Source organism: Neomonachus schauinslandi, chromosome 9 (assembly GCF_002201575.2).
Source record: "Neomonachus schauinslandi chromosome 9, ASM220157v2, whole genome shotgun sequence".
Taxonomy (NCBI): Eukaryota; Metazoa; Chordata; class Mammalia; order Carnivora; family Phocidae; genus Neomonachus; species Neomonachus schauinslandi.
In genome coordinates this window covers 105,728,413-105,748,320 of record NC_058411.1, presented here as the reverse complement: position 1 = coordinate 105,748,320, position 19,908 = coordinate 105,728,413, and the positions used below count along the sequence as shown (strand labels likewise).

General features: G+C 42.3%; 1 protein-coding gene and 2 pseudogenes across 3 annotated transcripts in view; all 3 read right to left on the bottom strand.

The window, feature by feature from the left end:
* Nucleotides 1–16,326, bottom strand: part of MAP2K5 (mitogen-activated protein kinase kinase 5) — a 247,019-nt gene extending 230,693 nt beyond the window's left edge. For both annotated transcript variants that reach the window (XM_021693799.2, XM_044917822.1), the window contains exons 1-2: nt 15,741–16,326; nt 9,136–9,184 (exon numbers count right to left, since the gene is read on the bottom strand). In XM_021693799.2, the coding sequence (XP_021549474.1) occupies nt 9,136–9,184; nt 15,741–15,875 (184 nt within the window). In that variant the 5' untranslated portion in view covers nt 15,876–16,326. The remainder of the gene's footprint in view (nt 1–9,135; nt 9,185–15,740) is intronic.
* Nucleotides 3,141–3,582, bottom strand: LOC110583814 (annotated as a pseudogene). Its single transcript, XR_002480535.1, has one exon. The product of XR_002480535.1 is annotated as a cytochrome c oxidase subunit 6B1-like (transcript).
* A 1,438-nt stretch (nt 16,327–17,764) lies between the features above and the next one.
* Nucleotides 17,765–19,446, bottom strand: LOC110583739 (annotated as a pseudogene).
* Nucleotides 19,447–19,908: the final 462 nt, after the last annotated feature.

Sequence of the window (19,908 nt, the reverse complement as noted above, 5' to 3'; positions counted from 1 at the left end):
GGGATCAAGCCCCAAGTCAGGTTGGATAGTCTGCTTGAGATTCTCTCCCTCCCCCTCTGCCCTCCCCCTACTCATAAGTGCTTTCCCTCTCTCTCTCTCAAATAAATAAATTGATAAATAATCTTTAAAATAAAGACAATGAATTGACAGGTATTAGAAGTATTGAAGGATAAAGTAGAAAGACATACCAAGCAATTTAGTGTAACAGTAATTTAAAATACTTCTCTGTTAAAAGTTGGATACACAGAGCCAATCTGGCTGATTCTGGCTCTTTGCCTATCAAACTGGATTAGCTATAAAATGAACACTAAATGGAACTGTAAATCATAAAAACTTACTAAAGTGGCACAAAGAGTTTCAAGATTATAAATATGTTGTTGAAGAACACCAGAAAATAGTGGTACTAAGTAAAGAGAAATAGAAAAAATAATTTGAACTTTTGTCTTATACATAGAGGTTCTTTACCATCTGACCAAAAAAGCATTACTAGATATGACCAAGGGGGGCGGGGGGCACGGTGCATGCGATAGATCTGATACACTGGTTCACAATGAGAATTCCAGACTTCTCTAGTTGCCTGGAGCATAGTAATATGATTTTCCAGCACATTAGGGAAGCAAAAGTAGAACCAGAAAGTCTATGTACTGGCTGGATTTTGTTAATGTCACTTAAAATGGAGGAAAAAATCCTAGCAAGATACCAAATAGAGTGCAGCAGATGGTAAACAAATATTATGAAGCAATCTTCACAAAATCTGCAGTGTGTCACAAATATACAAAATGGCAGAGTTTGGGAAAAGAGAATCATAACAGGCCATATGTTGTTAGCAATTTTATTTGAAGCAACATGCAATCCGAAAGAGAAACCAAGACGAGGAACATAAAGGCCCAATAGAGGAGAGGCAGCCTCAGGTAAGGGGAGGTCAGAATGGCAAGCACAGTACCTATCAGGGTAAACAGTACTCAACCAGCAGACGCCAGGGAGCTCTCAGCCAAACAGCACCCACTGCAGCGACAGGGCTCAAGTGGGCTTTCGAGAGAAACAATCTAGCTTCTACAAAGAGCAACAGAAAGTTAAGGCAATATATTATATGTCATTTGTCACGTTCCTTCAGCACCAGGTGAGTCAATTAGGACTACAGCAAAGGCTTTTTCCCAAGACAAGAGGAAAGAAATGCAAACACAACTGTAGAGGTTAGAAAGACATTCAACAAGAAATTATCCAGAAAGGCTGTCAAGTTTATAGAGCCCTTCTTAGGTATGACAGCTAAGATCTGGAAAGGACCAGCAGTCCCAGTTTCTATGGCCAAATCTTCTCGGCTATGAATTTTAATTGTGCTCCATGCCCCTGCCTCCTGATTCCTTCTTCACTTCTTTGCTCCCTTCCTCTCTCCAACAAATATAAAAATGCCCACTATAAAAGCATTGCCCCCTTGGAGCTTACACCCTAGACTGAAGGGATGAGGTGGTGGGCTGCACAGGTATCTGGGGAAAGGTGTTCCAGGCAGAAGGAACAGCTAATACAAAGTCCTTGAAGTAGAATACCTGGCATGTTCAAGACACTGAAAGAAAGGCAGAGTAGCTACCACAGCATGAGCGGTGGGAGAGAAAGAGAAGAGTTCAGAGAAGCAGCTCTGTTGCAGAGTTGGGGGCAGATGAGAAAAATGCAGGACCTTGTAGGACATTTTAAGGACTTGGCTCTTACTCCTGAGTAAGATGGAAACCACTGGAGGGTGCTGAGTGTTGTGATCTCACTTCTAAAGGATCACTTTGGCTGCTGTGTGCAGAACAGGCTGTGTGGAGGCGAAAGCAGAAACAGGGAGACCAGTTAGGAGACCACCATCATAGACCAGGTGAGAGGTGATGGTGGCCTAAACCAGGCTGAGATTCTGAGCAGTCATCATATGCTGGATATATTTTAATGCCAGAGCTAATGGGATTTTCTGATGGATGAGATAGAGAAGGCTTGTCCTTCATTCCTTCAACTATCCATGCGTTCCAGAAACATACTGAGTGTCTACTATGTGCCAGGTACTATGATAGGGTTTCTAGAGACTCAAGAATGAGCAGTATTGTCTAGTGCCCTCAAGGAACAACTAGTCTGGTTCTTGAATAAAGGACTTGAACTTCTTAATTCGCATGCAAAATAACAAGACTACTAATAAACAGCTGTTCTCATAAGATTAAAAAGGATCTGGACTTTGTGCATGGATGATACTGCAAACCAAAATTTTAATAAATTAAAACTCTCTTCAAATAGTCTCAAATTCTAGGATGCATAATTAACTCTTACCTGTTAAATAACTTTTAGACTGTATACTATTGTGAGATACAATTTTTCATTAACCCACCTAGTTTTACTTATAAGCAACCACTTATCTTTTACACACACTACAGTTTAAGAAAATGAAATTTCATTTTTTCCAAATAATTTATGATTTCCAAATATTTTATAATTTAGACTTTTCTCCAAAGCAAAAAGGGGTTCTCACCCAACTATTCTTAAGGACACTGTCTTTGCTGTTTGGACATGAAGGGTATCTTCTACAGGTATTTCTCCAGTAATCAGCTATATTGATTTTCTATACTGTAAGAATTTATGACTTATGGGTGCCTGGGTGGCTCAGTCGGTTAAGTGTCTGCCTTCAGCTCAGGTCATGATCCCAGGGTCCTGGGATTGAGCCCCACATCGGGCTCTCTGCTCAGAGGGGAGCCTGCTTCTCCCTCTCCTACTCCCCCTACTTGTGTTCCCTCTCTCTGTCAAATAAATAAATAAATAAAATCTTTAAAAAAAAAAAGAAAGAATTTACAACTTATATAATTTGTAATTTTGCTTTAAATGGTCATACTATGCCAAATTTAAAATGATGAACTGGGGGCACCTGGCTGGCTCAACTGGTAGAATGTGTGACTCTTGATCTTGGGGTTATGAATTCGAGCCCCATGTTGGGTGTAAAGATTACTTAAAAATAAAATCTTTAAAAAAAACGATGAGCTGGTTTTAAAATTTCCACCCAAAATAATCTTCCAGAAGTTCGTAAAACAACTGAAATGAGAAGCGTAAAACGATCATGGTTGAAGAAAAACATAAGTAAAATAAAGATTTATCCTACAACCCTATCTTTTTTTTTTTTTTTCACTTTTCCAACGAGTATTTATTATTAGTTAAGCCATGATTCAGAATCCCAGGGTGGGGATCACCATGCACCCAGGTCCCCCTTCACCTTCCTGGGAGAAGGAGGGAGGACAGAGGAGAGGTGGGTAAAGCCAGTTCAGATCTTCCCAGGAAATGTGCCTTCTGCCCGCTGGTCGTCCCAGGCTGACACCCAGGATATGGGCAGAGGGACTTGTACACACGACGGTACCATTCGCACACGGAGACATCACCCCCTTTAGCAGTCATTGCCTTCTCACAGCGGTGGAAGTCCAGGCAGTTCTGCCAGCAGTTCCTGGTCTGGTTCTGGTTGGGGAAGCGGCTGTCAAAAGGGGCAGTCTGGTAGTTCTTGATTTTGGTCTTGATGTCTTCTGCCATGGTGCTGATTCTAAACACACCACAGCAACACCTCGCAGCTCAATGTGACTCTCAGCACCTACAACCCTATCTTATGAACCAAAACTCAGAGGCACAACTTGACAAGTGTGAAGATACTTATGAAGGCTACAGACCAAAATGTGGGAAGTCAGAGTGCCATGGGAAAGTGGGACCACGTGGTATTTACAGGTATAAGTCAGCACTTGTCTACATAGACTTACAGTGCATCTTTCAAGTTGCCAGTAAGAACTTACCACCCAGTACCTCCAGCCCAATAGTCACTCTGCAACAGTCACCTGTCTAGACACAATCCAGGAAGAGGAGTACATGTGACAGATATGCACAGGAAACTCATTAGTGGGCACAGCTGATTTGTGTCGCCCCGTGTGTTGGTGTACTCATTAATCTGTTAATGAAACTGTGGAAATCAGCAGGGGTCTCTGGGCCTATGTGAATGTCAAGCTCCTACAGCACATGTAGGGCCCACACATGCAAACATTCAAGCCTTTTTATGGTAATGGAATTTAGCTTCGTCTCAGGAGTGTTCTCACATCTGGGGAAAGACAAATTATTCAGTAACTGGTACAGAGTCAGCTGTCTATGTGCTTGAAAAATAAACTTGGATTCCCCACCTGACTCCTCCTTTCACCAAAATAGACTGGAGATGGTACAAATATTTAAAATCTTCTGACATTTGTAATAAAAATGCAGGCACTTTTCAGAAAAAAAACCCCACACTAATACACATATGAATGTATGTATTTATATACATACCTAACGTGTGTGTGCTTAACCCTATTAAAGTAGAGCAAAAAAGAATATGGATGAATGCTTTTTCAATATCTGGAATGTGGAAGACCTTCCTAAGAATGACAAAAATCCAGAGGTCACAAGGGCAATATGATAAATCTGACCATATAAAAACTTCACCTTCTCCATGGAAAAAAAAGGAAGAGGGAAAAAGACCAAAGCAAGCTGAAAGGAAAGCAGTAAACTAGACAAAAATAGCTCTAACATGTAAGACAAAGCCCCAGTTTTCTTAATATTGGAAAGCCCTTAAATCAATTTGAAACCTACAACCTAAAAGGAAAATGGGCAAAGGTGACAAAATGGTTCACAGAAATTAAATACAAATAACCAAAATACACATAAAAAGATACTCAAGCTCATTTATAATTGATACAAAATAAAACAATAACATAGTAATCTCTTCCACCTTTCAAACTGACATTGACTAGGAAGTTTGCTAATAAAAAAAATACCCAGAGTTGGTGAGGGCAGAGAGAAATGGGCATTCTCAAACATTGTTGGTGGGAGTGTAAATTGGTTCTACCCTTTAGAGAGCAACATGGTAATAGCTATTAAAATGTAAAATAGGGGTACTCTTTGTCTCAGTAGTTCCAACTCCTGGGAATTTATCCTACAAATATATTTCCACAATGTGGAAAGATATAAGGCGATGCCACTGACTGCAGCATTTTTTCTAATACTAAAAAACTGCTAACAACTTAAGATTGGTCTATCAATAGGTTAAATATATTAAGCCATGGCCATAAAATGAGGTATAATGTAGTCATCCGAAGGACTGAAGTTGATTTGTGCATGCTGATGTTGGAAAGAGGTCCAATATATACTATAAATGGAAGCAAGGGAAATTAGTTGCAGTATAGTATATATTACATACAGAGAAAACTTCCATAAGGATACAGAAGAAACTGTTAAATGGTGAACTAGAGAAATGGGGACTTTTAGTTTTCCTTTCAATTTTATGCTGCTTAAATTCTTTTTTAAAATCATCTATACCTTCTTAATTAAAAAAGATATCAAACACTAGATATTGGAAAGTATTTTTATTTGCATTCAAATTATAAGGGGAAAAGGACCAAAAAGGGGTAACATGAAAAAGGTCTAGGGCCATCAGTCCAAGAGGTGAATTCAGCATAAATGCGCCTGCCTCCCCTCAGCCTAACTCCCCTCGGAAACATTATTCCCAGGAACAGAAACCGGAAAGAATAGAGTCACTGTAGACCCTCTGCCCTCTCAGGACAGAGGGCTTAGTCAAGTGTGGGAATTTGAATTTGGAGCCTGACTGGTCCACCACCAGCCAGTTTATATCCCGTGCCTGGACAACAGCACAAATAATCCAAAAAAGCAAATGATTTACTTGGCTTTAGGTCACATTAATTTTAAAATTCTCATCTGAATATGGACACACAACATTCCATTTTATTCAGCAAGGATGTTCCCACAAGGCACTAAGCTAAGTACTAAGAAGAGAACAAGAATGAAATAAAACATGGTACCTGTCATCAAGTCATTCAAAATCTAGTGAAGAAGGGAAACACGCACACAGCTCATCAGAAGGCAGGCCCAATGCTCTAGCAAAGGTGTGGAGAGAGATTAACCCCATCTGGGCGGGGGTGGGGGGTTGGGGGGTGGTGTCAGAGGCCTCAGCCAATAGACGGCACTTCTCAGAACTGCAGAATCTGTACCATTACCTTTCCCCTCCTTTCCACTTATCAACTCATTTCCTTGATAAATTTGACAACACCCTTTCTCTTGTTGCTTAATTCATATCACTAAATACAATACCATCTCTTTTGCAAAAAAAAAATCAACTCATGTTACGTATACTTTTCAATATTAAATATATTACCATAAATACATCTTTGTTCAAAGTTTTAACTGGGAGTTGGTTCCATCATGGCTATACACTACTGAAATAGCTCAAAAATGTCAGCAAATTAGCTTACAAACTACACCTTTCCAAATATTTCCTCTACATAGATTCCATTTATTAGTTCAGATCTTTGGGTCAGAACACAAAGTCGTCCTAGAACAATCATGAAAAAAGCCAGGCTAGGATTTTAATCTAAGCTAAAGAAACAAAGACTATTACTATTTTGTCTATGTTTTGGGGTTTTATTTTTGGTTTTGGTTTTGCCTAGAACTGGTCAAGACACAGATGGGTATAGAGCTGCTACCCTCTTCTCGGTAAAGAAGGAACAACATTTCTGAGAACTTAAACCAAGGTATTTAAACATTTTTTCTCTTAGTGTTAGATATACTTTTCAGTATTAAATATATTACCATAAATATTTCTTTGATTAAAGTGTTATTTATTCAAGAGCTGTTCCATAAGCCATGAAAACCATACTTAACAAACTTCATAGGCTTTTAACATACTTGGTTATAAAGAGTGCATGTTTCACAGTCAAAAACAACTATGTTTAAATCTGGTTCCACCACATTGATGACTTTGGTAATCATTTCCTGTTTCTGAGCCTCAGTTTCCCAAAGGTATAATTTTCCTACCTCACAGAGTTTTGTAAGGATCAGCAACAATCTAGGTAAATCATCGAGTCCGCTGCCAGGCAAAGAGCAAGCCATCAATAAATGACAGCTAGAATAATCGATGTTATTACTATGAATCCTAACTCTGGAAGCCAGTGGGGCACAGGTACATCAAGCCACTTTGTGGGACCCAGAGGGCAAGAAGTAGGACGTGTAAAGTAAGCTTCTTTTCTGCTACATTTATGAACAATCAGAATAAGTGACTTCAAGAATGATTACAACTTGCAGAACAGTGTCAAAGTGGCTGAGAATGTATACATGCTCTGGAGTCTACATGAGAAAGTCCACTTCACCACTCACTAGACTTTGAGCAAGCTGCTCAGAGGAGATGTCCTTTCCTCAACTAAAATGGAGCTAATAACCATAAGAGACACTTAATCATAGGAAACAGACTGAGGGTTGCTGGAGGGGAGGGGGGTGAGGGGATGGGGTAACCGGGTCATTGGCATTAAGGAGGGCATGTGATAGAATGAGCACTGGGTGTTATATACAACTGATGAATCACTGACCTCTACCTCTGAAACTAATAAGACACTATATGTTAATTAATTGAATTTCAATAAAATTTAATTTTAAAAAAATAAAAACAAAAACAAAACAATCCTTTGAAGTACTTCAAGGGGATCTTGCGAAGGTTAAATTAAATGAGATAACCATGGAATGTTCTTAGCACAGCACCTGGCAACAGTGACAGATGTTTACTATCGGCCTGTCCATGAAACCCTTGGCGCCACCAGGGACTTCCCAAAAAGGGTCTGAAGGGCTTGCAACACTAATATGTACTTCAGATACATGTACCATTTTTCAACAGTATATAGACTCCAATGTGGTTAATAAAATACTAATTATTTTAAGAGTTCTATGCAAGTGACTTTTAAATATATGGAATGATTGTCGAAAATATTCAAATAATAGAGAAAGAGAGAAAGGAAAAAGTGTGCTCATTTAGCCAACCATGCCCCATTCTAACCCTGAAGTCTACTTTCCAGGGGGAACCACTGCAAGGCACTGTGGTGGGCACGCTTCAGATCCTTGTTTCTCAATATAGACACGAAGCAGGGAGGCACAGGGATTAGCTATGTTACAAAATGGGGTCATACCATACATACTATTTGTTTATTCAACAATATATCATGGAAATCTTCCCATGCCAATGCATAAAATCCTTACTCATTCTTTTTAGCTGTTCAATTGGTTGCTGCTTCAGATAATGGATAACTTATGAATCCACTATTCTAGGCATTTAGCTTTCCTCTAATTTTCTCCGATTAAAAATAATTCCACAATGAATATTTTGTTTGAAGGGCATTCAACACATGGGCAGGTATCTCTGTTGAAAAGCTTCCTAAATGTGAAGCTGCTGAATCAAAGGTTTTGCACATTTTATATTTTGGTAATAATACTGGTAATATATTGTCAAATTGTCCTCCAAAGAGAACATAAATAAAAGAGAGGACACTGTACTCACTGTCATTAACCATCTGCTTAAAAACCAAGAACAACAAATAAACTATAATGTGGAGAAACCGTACATTTTCTCAGGGAAAAATGGCCCTCACCTTCAAAAGAAAAGACAGGAACCACAACTAAAAATCCTACTCTATCCTTCTCAACACCAGAGCCCCTTTCTATGAACTAAACCCTCATCTTAACATTCCCAAACCCTAACATCCCCTACAATGACCTGGCTCATGTCAAAACTAGTTTTCTAGTCCATCCTGCCCCTCCCAATCCCCAAGCCAACTGCGGGGGGGGGGGGGGGGGGGAAGGGGAGGGAAGGAGGAAGGACTCAAGACCTGAAGGGCTACTGTCATCATGTACCAGCCACACCAAGCCCCACTAAAACAGAATTATTCCATGCAATGCTCACTTAAAGTTCTAGTCTGTTGCTGTTTTAAAGCAGCAATGGATTACAATTTCTTAATCAATAATCACTGGCCTACAGGTAGTTTACACGTTTCATTTTGTCCCACAATATTATTACACTGAGAAGCAAGAGCAGATAAAGGTCATGTTGGTAATTAAAGCTATATTATAGAAATATGCACACCCAAGATATGATTAAATAAGAAAATATTACTCAGTTCAGTATCATCATTAAACTTGCATTAATTTATAAATATTTAAATGTACCACATGATGATCATAAATAATCTGTTTTTGTCAGTTTCTAAAGTAATGCAACCCATAAACCCTTTGAAAAATTACTGCAGAAAGGAATAGTCAAGAAAGTATACAAGCCAGACTTACATTCAAATGCTGTGGTTGTTGCTTCAGGCAGAACCTGGCCTATCACATCCTAAACAAAGAAAGAATAAAGAAACACAATTAGCCATCTTCTTTATTGCTAACATGTGGCAAATCCTAGAGGAAATATGAGAACCTGAAAAAGATTTTTGAAATGTTGGCATAAACTATAAAAACATTAGCTCATAATCACACTTAGCCCAGCAATGTAAGCCCAGAGTTTAAATCTCTATTTGGGGACTGGGGCGGGGGGAGTGGTTCTTTACCAAATCTAGTATTTTTTTTTTTTAAGATTTTATTTATTTTTTGACAGACAGAGACACAGCGAGAGAGGGAACACAAGCAGGGGGAGTGGGAGAGGGAGAAGCAGGCTTTCCGCTGAGCGGGGAGCCCAACGTGGGGCTCGATCCCAGGACCCTGGGATCATGACCTGAGCCGAAGGCAGACGCTTAATGCCTGAGCCACCCAGGTGCCCCTCTAGTCTGTATTAATATCATAATCTTTCACTCTTGATTCAACAGCGTATACACACTGTGTATTTAAAAAACACACAGTTTGTTCTATGGAAGGCTGTGGAATATACTACCAATAGAAAGGTGTTTAGGAGTCAGACTAGGCTGGGTTTGAATCTCAGCTCTCTACTTACTAGCTGTGTGACTGCAAACAAATTACTTAACCTCTCTGAGCCTCTATTTGATTATCCTCCAATATGGGTCTAGTAATACTCACAGAGGTAATGCAATTAAATAATAAGCAGAAGTTAGCCTAGCACATTGTAGACAACAAATGTAGTTTCTGAGAGTAACTAGCAACATCTCGCCTTGTATTCATAGTGCAGAGAGTTAAAAAAAAACAAGTTTCCATGATATATTATTCCAATGATGATATTAACCTATAGCACTACATTTGATACAATTTTTATCAACCTTTACTCTTAAGCAACTGGAAAACATACATTTAATGATACCAGAACAGAGTTAATCTAGCCTACAAAAAAAATTTTGTTTAAGGTATATAATCTGATATCCATGTTTAAATGAACCCATAAAGTTGCAATCTTGAAAATCAGTCTACAGAGACAGCTTAGTTAGAGAGGCATGGAACATCTTCAAGAAATAGCCAGTTCTGGGAAAAGTGACCCTCCATTACGTCCAGCTTAACCCAAATGGTCTGCAAACCTCACTGCTCTCGGGGAGCTCTGCCACAGCGTCCCTCCTGGACTCTGCCAGGAACTGGCACCAGGCAGCCGGCTGACAAAGCGGCTTGCAGTAGTTCTCAGCAGGGAGCCCACAGCCCTTCCAAGTGGGGCACTTAGCAGAGTGGCGGCTGCAACTTCCTTCCAAAGGCAGTTCTTTAGAAGCTTTTGCTGCAGTGGAAATTTGCATAATAGCCCTGCCTCTACAGTGCCTTTTTTTTTCCTGAAAAATAAATCTGTGCATATAAAATTGATCAAAGAGAGCTATCTGAGGCAGCCCTCGCTCATTAGAGCCAAAGGAGGTGATTTTTTTCCTTCTGATTCTAGTCTTAGCAAATGAAACATCAACTCTGAGGAAGTAGTTCTAAAAAATTTTAGTGTTAAAGAAATCCTACACACTTATAGGCAGAAAGTATTTATTGCCAGGTAAATGGAAACTGTAGAGCGAGTATGGAATATACTATACAGGCAGCTAGCGTAAAGCCTGACTATGTGGACTAGAGCCGAACTGCTAAGGCTGGACCTTGGCTCTGCCATTCAGTAGCTGAGTGACTGAGTCTCTCTGCGCCTCAGTTTCCTTCTGTGCAAAATGAGATCGTAACTGTACTTACCTCATAGGACTAAATGAGTTCAGATTTGTAAAGTGCGTAGAAGAGTGTCTAGCACGCGGTAAGCGCCACATGAGTGTCTATTAAATAAAACAAGTCACTGATGACTGGAACGTCACAAAGCTTACCTCACAACGAAACCCTAAATTTCAGCACCCAAGGATGGGTGGATGGTCATTCATTCACCTACGTCATCCTTTGATAGCATTTACTGAGGACCTTTTCTAGCTGGGTGTGTAGTTAAAAACAAGCTGGGGGACTCCACCCTCAACCCTCCAAGTTGAGGTTACCTCTGGTTACTTCAAGGGAACTCTGACCACATCAATCTTGAGATGTGAACTCTATAGTAATCACAACCTAATTTAGGATCCTTCCTACTTATGAATAGCAGAACCCATCAAGCAGCAAATTTCTAATGACTAGCTGAAAACCTTGCTTGGCAGCAATGGCATCCTTTGCGCATCAACATAATCAAGGAGCCACATAGGTTTTACACCTAATGTGGGGAAAAGGAGAAAGAAAAAGCAAACTTGCTTGAGAGAATCATGAGAACCATGTGAACACAACCAACAATCTTATTTTGTTAAAGCAAATAAAGTGGGGCTTATCATAATGCCAAAGAGCTAAAAAGCTTCAAAATTAGTTAATACCTACTGGTTATTTCTAAGCAGGGCACATTTAATAATTTTACATAAATTTTCCAGTTATATTTTTAGTGACTTATTTCCCCCCCCCCAAAAAAAAACACCTGTCTTATTCCCAACATAACATTTACCTAAAGAAGGTTTCAAAAGAAAACTTAAGGGGCGCCTGGGTGGCTCAGTTGGTTAAGCAACTGCCTTCGGCTCAGGTCATGATCCTGGAGTCCCGGGATCGAGTCCCACATCGGGCTCCCTGCTCAGCGGGGGGTCTGCTTCTCCCTCTGCCCTCTTCCCTCTCGTGCTCTCTGTCTCTCATTCTCTCTCTCAAGTAAATAAATAAAAAATCTTTAAAAAAAAAAAAAAGAAAACAAATTTAAATATCTTAATGGTGATCATTTCTTGATCCTTTTCTTCTCTGTGCTTTTAATAAATCCATCAACTATATGATGGGCCAAAAGTATAACTAAGCATCTACAACAGGCCAGGAGCATAAAGATCACAAAGCGGTAGGCTATAGAAGAATAAGATTTAGAAAGATGCTAGTCTGGTCAGAGATAAAGACAAACCTAAAAGAGTAACAAAATAGAGCACTTATAGTATGATAAGAGCAAACAAAAGACATAAATAGCAAATAAGTATTTGCTAACTCAGGAGGCAGGAAAAAATCAAAGACTCAGTTTAGACAAAAATTTCACAGATGAGAGGAAATCTGAGCTGGGACTTGGGAGACAGGATTGATATAGCAAGAAGAATAAGAGGAACATTCTCTCCTCCCACTGAGTAGTTGAGATCTCCTGCACAATCTTCCCAAAACTGGGGGCTGTGTCTACAAGGAACAGAACACAGAACAGAAAGCTGAAAAACAGATCACCAAATGTCTCTGCCCTCGGAGACCAGCCAGTCTCTAATTATTCAGATGCAGGACAAAGACCCAGAGAGGCCGAGTGACTTCTCAAGGGTCTCCCAGCCATTTGATGGAGCTGTGACAAGAGCCCTCAACTGCAACCCCACATCCAAAACATGCTCAGGTACAGATGACTCAGTGACCACAAACTGCTTCTGGCTTCTGTTTCTGGTGTGGCCCAAAATGAGCTGTGTGGCTTTAGCATTTTCCCCCTCTGGGGTTCATGCTCCCTCATTTGAAAACTGGGGTGAAGTTATATTAGATGAAGGGGATGCTTCCAGATTTCATTGGGCTTTAAATTTTAAGGCTCTAAGCCAAAGATGCTGATGTATCTGTGGTTTTTGCCAATTTCTTGATGAAAATGAGGTGACCCTAGAGAAGAGATCACAGGTGTCCACCAGGCGTGCAGTTCATAGAGCCTGCTATTAGGAGCATAAGAGATAGCACAGCACCCATTGCTAAGAGACCTTCATCAGGCCTTCCTGCAAAGCATGTTCCACCTAGGCTTACCTGGGCATGCGCATGTGAGAAGACACATGGCACTCTGAGCTCTAGATGGTGGGACCATTTGTGCAAAGTTTGCTTTAAGGCCAGTCAGCCTGGAGCCAAGGAACCATTGAGAGATGCTTGAGAAGCAGAAGACCCAGGCCCTGTCCCTTATGTTATAACAACAATACTTATAAAGCACTTACTACATTCCAGATTGTTCTAAGTGCTTTATGTATATCAACTCTAGTAGTCCTCATACTCTATCAGGTGGGCACTATTTTTATCTCCCACTCTCCACTTTTTTTTTTTTTTACAGATGAAGAACTGAGACACAGAAGACACTTGCCCAAAGTGAGTCTGGTAAGGCTTGCAATTTAAACCCAGGGAGTCTGGCCCAGAGTTTGTGTTTTTAAACATCGCACCATTCTATTTTTTTTTTTTTTAAAGAGTTTATTTATTTGAGAGAGAGACAGCGAGAGAGGGAACACAAGCAGGGGCAGGGGAGAGAGAAAAGCAGGCTCCCCACTGAGCAGGGAGCCCGATGTGGGGCTTGATCCCAGGACCCTGGGATCACGACCTGAGCCGAAGACAAACGCTTAACTGACTGAGCCACCCAGGTGCCCCTGCACCATTCTATTTTAAATAATACCTTCTGTTATTTCAAATGAGCAAAGTGAAAGAAAGCTCACATCTTTCTCGTCACAGGCATGATCCCACTTAATCTTTGCAAGTCTTGAAAACAGGTATAGTCCCTATTTTACAAGTAAGGAAACTAAGGCTAAAAGAGGCAGAGTGACTTGTCTTGTTAGTGGGACTGCCTGCAATTAAACCCATGTTTCTAGATTCAAAACCCAGGAGCCTGGTCCACAAAACCATAACTGCATGCATCTTCTTTGAAGCTCCCTTTGAAATATTTGAACAAATATTTCAGGGGGTGCCTGGGTGGCTCAGTTGTTAGGCTTCTGCCTTCGGTTCGGGTCATGGTCCCAGGGTCCTGGGATCGAGCCCCACATCGGGCTCTCTGCGTGGCGGGGAGGCCTGCTTCTCCCTCTCCCATTCCCCCTGATTCTGTTCCCTCTCTTGCTGTGTCTCTCTCTGTCAAATAAATAAATAAAATCTTAAAAAAAAAAAAAATTTCAGGATGCTATGGAGCTCCAGAGACAGAGGGGAGACAGAAAAGTCCATCTCCTCCAGAAGTTTCCATTTCAGTGGAAGAGACAGACAAAACTGACAAAACCTGTGACCTTTGCTGGAGCAAAGCTGTGGGAACACAGAGGATGGGCACATAACCAAGATTAAGGTAGAGGAAAAGTGAAGCTGGGCTCTGAACGGCAGGTAGGAGTTGGCCAGCTGAAGAAAGGGGCTGAGTGGAGACAGCCTGGAAGAACTCAAGGTTAGTTCTATGTACCTGGAGCACATGATGCTCCCAGGGGTGTGGTGAGAGATGGAGCTGGTGCCAGGTAGGCACAAGCCAATCCACGTGGGCCTAGAGGACCGTGCTAAAAAGTTTGGGCCTTGTCATGAGGGAGGAAATCTATATGTATGTGAGTGTGTGAACTCAAAGGGAAGGGCAACATCTGGTGTACAAGATTGGAAGCTGCTGGCTCACTCCAGCTTCGGGACTCCTGGCCCAGACACCTGAAAATCTGTTATGTTCTGCATGGTCAGTAAAATCTAGAATTCAAAATGTAGGTACAGGAATCAAATTTTGATTGAGTCACCTACGAATACCAAAAAAAAATCACATCAGAGATCTCCCTCCTCCCAAGAACCTCTGCTCCGCCCCATCTTATCTTGCAGGTAAGATACACCATAGATTTGGTACCTGCAACATGCTTCTGGGTATGTCAGTTCTGCTTTTCATACCTCAATCATTCAATATATAAAATGGGCACAATGCACTCTGGCTATCTCAAATGTGTGCTAAGAGATGAGAAGTGGCAGCGCAGCATGTGGGAAAAAATTACTAAGTAAGGAAATCTGAGTTCTGGTACTGACTCTCCCACTCAGGAGCAACACAGTTTTGGAAAAGCCATTCCGCCTCACTGCTCCTCAGTAACTATCTCAAAAAAGGTAAGAGGTCTCAACAGGCCACCGCCAAGATTACACTCTGCTCTCACATCCCATGACTTTATTTGAAATATGTTCCGAGTATCCTGAGAGTAATGACACAGCATTGATTCCAAGATGTACCCTTTCCCTCAACGCTAGCATCTCTGAAATTGGGCTACTTTTGTATAATGTGCAGCAGGTCACAGTTAAACGGACAGTATTTTTTCTGAGTGGTACATAAAATAGTATCTTTAAAAAATGACACCTTAGGTTTGCTGAAACATGGCAAATTCAAGCTGCCTAGTTTCCCTTTCTCCAGGAGTCAACAAGTTCAGGGAACTCGGTAGAAAGGCATGGCTGGAATCTGGCCAGGGACATTCTGAGAAACACTTGGGGAAAAAACTTCTAGACTCAGCTTTTTGCATCCAGTTGGTTGCTTCTGTGTGTACGTCCCAGTCCAGCCTGTGAGCTCCTTGAGGGCAGGGGTTCAATCTGATTCATCTCTATTTCCCCAGGGCCCTGCACAATTGCCAGATTTCAGTACGTGCAATTAATCAATGCCGTCGTTGAAGCAATAAAACTGCCCTCACAGGAGGCCAGCAATGGCCACCGCCACTAGCTCGGGCCACCAGGCTCAGATTCAGTGGATAAGGTGCTGACTACCCCACAAATCCCTGCGCCCTCCTCAATGCGATTTGAAGACTGAGATTACCACTCACCAGCACATCCCTGAAGAGTAACTGCGGCCCTGAGTGCACTGTCCAGTCCACCGCGCCACTATTTGGAATCTTGATACGAATCACCAGCACCTGGTTCTCCATGGCATGGAAGGGGCCAAGGGCCAGCCACAGCATTACACGTTACAGGGACTCACATCCTGGGGTAGGAAGCACCCACTGGATCCTGGTTAAGCGAGGGCTCCAAGAGGTGACAAGGGGACCGAGGGGAGGAGGACGGGGCGGGGGGCAGTAAAGAGAGAAGGAGTGGTCTGGAAGGCGCCCGCAGGCACCGAGCCAGACCCAGGCTGTATGGGGTCGGAGCTGCCTCCGTGTGAGCGTGGACGGAGCAGGAGGAAGGGGCCGGTAGGAACTAGCGGAGGTTAGAAGGTTCTGGAGTTGGAAAACTGGGCGAAACGGGATCGTGAAGCTCTCTGCCGTCTGTGTGGGTGTGAGGAGACGACTCCGTTCTAGGGAGGCAGAGCGGCAGGTGTCCACTCCTCCTTAGTGGAGAGTGGAGGGTCCCCGACTGGACGGGACTCAGTCGGGAGCTGTTTGGAAGGAACCCCGGAGCCCCCAGACCACGAGAAAGCTGAGGAGGGCCTTCCGCGGGAGGGTCGGGGAGCCAGTCCTGTTCCCCACCCCGACTGAGAGGGCGCGGCGCGCACGGGATCAAACCCGGCCGCCCCAGGCCGAACGTTTCGACTGCGGCGGCAGCGGCGGCGGCAGGAGGAGGAGGAAGGCGCGGCGAGTGCACTGTTACTCCGGAACCAAAACGCACGGCACCGGAACCCCGGGAGTCGGCGAGAGGGACCCGCCTCCCGCGGCGCCATGTTGGAAGAGGGCAGCTCCCGGCCAGCCCCGCCCCCGCGGCCGGGCGGGCGGGACCCGGGGAGTGCGCGCAAAGTGCGGGGACCGGCATGAGGGCCGGCGGGGCTTGCCTAGTCGGGAGACCTCCGTCGTCCTGTGGCCGCCCGCGGCGACCGAGTGACGGTCCTTGCCTTTCCCGACCCTCGTTAAAGGCGGCCAGGTGAAACCATCTAACAAACGAAAGACGAAACTGAACTGGGACTGGGTCCGCCAAAAGCCAATTGACGACACAAAATTACGTACCGTTTGCGGCAGCCCCAGAAAGAAGTGCAGCTCCCCTTTATCCCTATTTTGTCAAGCCGTCTACCTTGACGGGGTTTGTGCATCAAATTAGCAAGAGCAAGGCAAGAACTAAAAAAGTGCTTGTCTTTTTCTCTTCCTTCTTCCACGCCACACATGCGGAAGGTCATCGTCTTCCTCTCGTATTAGCCACGAGTGTATGAATTCTTTTTGTTTTACCCCACGATTGCCCTGAAATAGTAAACATCCTTCTGTTCAAAAGCAACAGTTAAGAAAATCAGGGAAGAGTTCAACTGCCAGGGGGCAGCTGCAGTAGTGGCATCATGTTCTATTATTAAATCGTTGCAGAAAATATCCGGTCTCGTCCATAAATTTTCAACTAGATAGCAATGTTTACGCAATCGGTGATACCTCAGGCCAGTAGCAATAACCCTGGGTTGTTTTTAAATGCCTTGTTAACCTCATTTTAAAGTGCATAATTGTGTTGATCTATGGTGCCTAGATAAAAGTTTGTTTACAAATTGCAACGTGTAGGTTGGTCCATAATCTGCTAATAAAGGGGCACATGTCGCTTTACTTTTGGGTGCTGAATTTTGTATAAATTTCGTGGGAGAGGAGTGGCAGTTTCCCCCTAACACTCAGTTTATTCACGCGGGAGAAAAAATAATTTAAATGTTGATTAGTTTCAGTATAATACCAAAAAATTTTGTGCATAGTTTTCTCCGCCTGAATTTCTTTTAAATTTACTTTGAAAGTCCGTGTAGGAGATAAATTATCTCTTTTTAGTTATTGTAGATTAATAGCTTAGGTAGAAATTCATTTAATCAGATCCTCCAGATATTCTGAAATTGCCCTTTTCCACCTGCACCTCAGTCCGGTGAAAAGTAAACAGTGTGCCCAAGGTCCCCATGTACGTTTCATTGAAAGTTCATTTCCTATTATTGAGAAAATAGACCACAAAACTAGAAATTTTCTATGAACCTATCATTTGTTAAACAGCTTTTTAATTCATAGTACTATGGGGAAAACCAACTCAATTTGTACTTTCAATTTTTCTGGATAGGTATGTACCCAGAAGTGGAATTGCTGGATCATATAGTAATTCTATTTTTAATATTTTGAGGAACCACCATGCTGTTTTCCACAATGACTGCACCATTTTGCATTCCCACCAGCCATGCACAAGGGTTCCAATTTCTCCACACCTTCACCAACACTTGCTATCTTCTGTATTTTTTATATTAGCCATCCTATTGGATGTTAGGTGGTATCTCACTGTGGTTTCAATGTGCATTTCCCTAGTGATTGGTGATGTTGAGCATCTTCTCATATGCCTGTTGTTCATTTATATATCTTCTTTGGGGAACTGTCTATTTAATTCCTTTGCCCATTTTTTAAAAAAGATTTATTTATTTGTTTGAGAGAGAGAGAGAGATCATGAGCAGGAGGGGCAGAGAGAGGGAGAGAGAATCTCAAGCAGAGTCCATGCTGAGTGCTGAGTGCAGAACCCAACACAGGGCTCTGTCTCACAGTGCTGAGATCATGACCCCAGCCAAAACCAAGAGTTGGACACTTAACTGACTACACCACTTAGGCTCCCCCCTTTGCCCAGTTTTAAAGCGGGTTATTTATGGTTGTTATTGTAAAGTGATATTTTTTTTAATGAGGAAAATCCATTTTGCTCTTGTAAATCACAGAGGTTTTCTTTAATCTCTTTTTACCTTGCTCTCAATCTTGAGTTCTTAACCCAGAATCTGACTCCTTCCTACCACTTCACAGCTGCTACCCCAGTTCAAACTACCCTTGCTGTTTTCTCCTAATCTTCTGTTTCCACCTTTGCTACTACTCTATTCTCAACCTAGTTGCCAAGGTTAGATCAAGTCACTCCTTTGGTTAAAATTCTCCAGATGGCTTCCTAACTTGTGCAGGGTAAAAAATGAAGTCCTTTCCTTGACCTATAAAACTCTGCACATTCTGCTCCTGATACTTTCTGGACCCTCAAACCTCATCTCCTACTACTCTCCCTCATTCACACCAGCCTCCTTCTCACTGTTCCTTGAACACATCAGGCATTCCACCTCAGGGCCTTTGCATTTGCCATTCCCCCTGCCTGGATTGCTCTTAGCCTGGTATCCAGATGGCTCACTGCCTCACATTCTGCAGGTCTTTTGCTGTTGTTGTTGTTATTATTTTATTACTCAAAAATGCCTTCTTTTTTCTTTTTCTTTCTTTCTTTCTTTTTTTTTTTTTTAGCTTTCTGACTCTGTGCTTGTGCTTTCAACACTTCCACAACGATTTGCTGCTCCTTGATAAGGAAAGCATGCTTGATCCTGTCTCGAACACACTTAGCATACATGGAACCACCATAGGCCCTGCTGACATGTTTCTCTGTTTTAGACAACCTCATAAGGACTTTAGGTCTCACTGCACGAACTCCTTGAAGTCAGCCTGGGCATAGGCTACATGGAGATTTTGGTGCTTTCCCAACCTTGTTGGTATAAAGGTAAACAATTCTATTATCAGGGGTTCTGGACAGTCTAGATTTGTTAGAAGCTGTATTGTAGGACAGCCTGCGATGGTATGTCAAATGCTGGACCATTCTGAACGCCCATGGATGCCCTCCCCAGAAGAGCACATTCTGTAGGTCTCGACTTAAATGTCATCTTCTAGCTGCAGCCTTCCTTTAGCACACACTATGGAAATTACAAACCAGTCCCAAACCCACTCCACCCATAGATACAAGCTCTTTTATTTTTCTCCTAGCACTTATCACTATCTAACATATCAGGGGTTTCACTCATTTGTTTGTCTCTCCACTAAACTCTAAGGTAATGAGGGAGGGGAACTGTGTGTGTCTTTATTCGCTGCCATGTCCCTAGTACCTAAAATAGTACCTGGCACACAGCGGGCACTTTAATAATATCTGTTGAGTGAATGAATGGATTTTGAAGGCAAGGTGGATTGAGTAATAGGAATGCAACTGCCGTGTACATTTCTTGCCTATCGTAAGCCTCACTTGCTCCTTTGCTTTGCTACCACCACCATCAAGAATAACAACCAT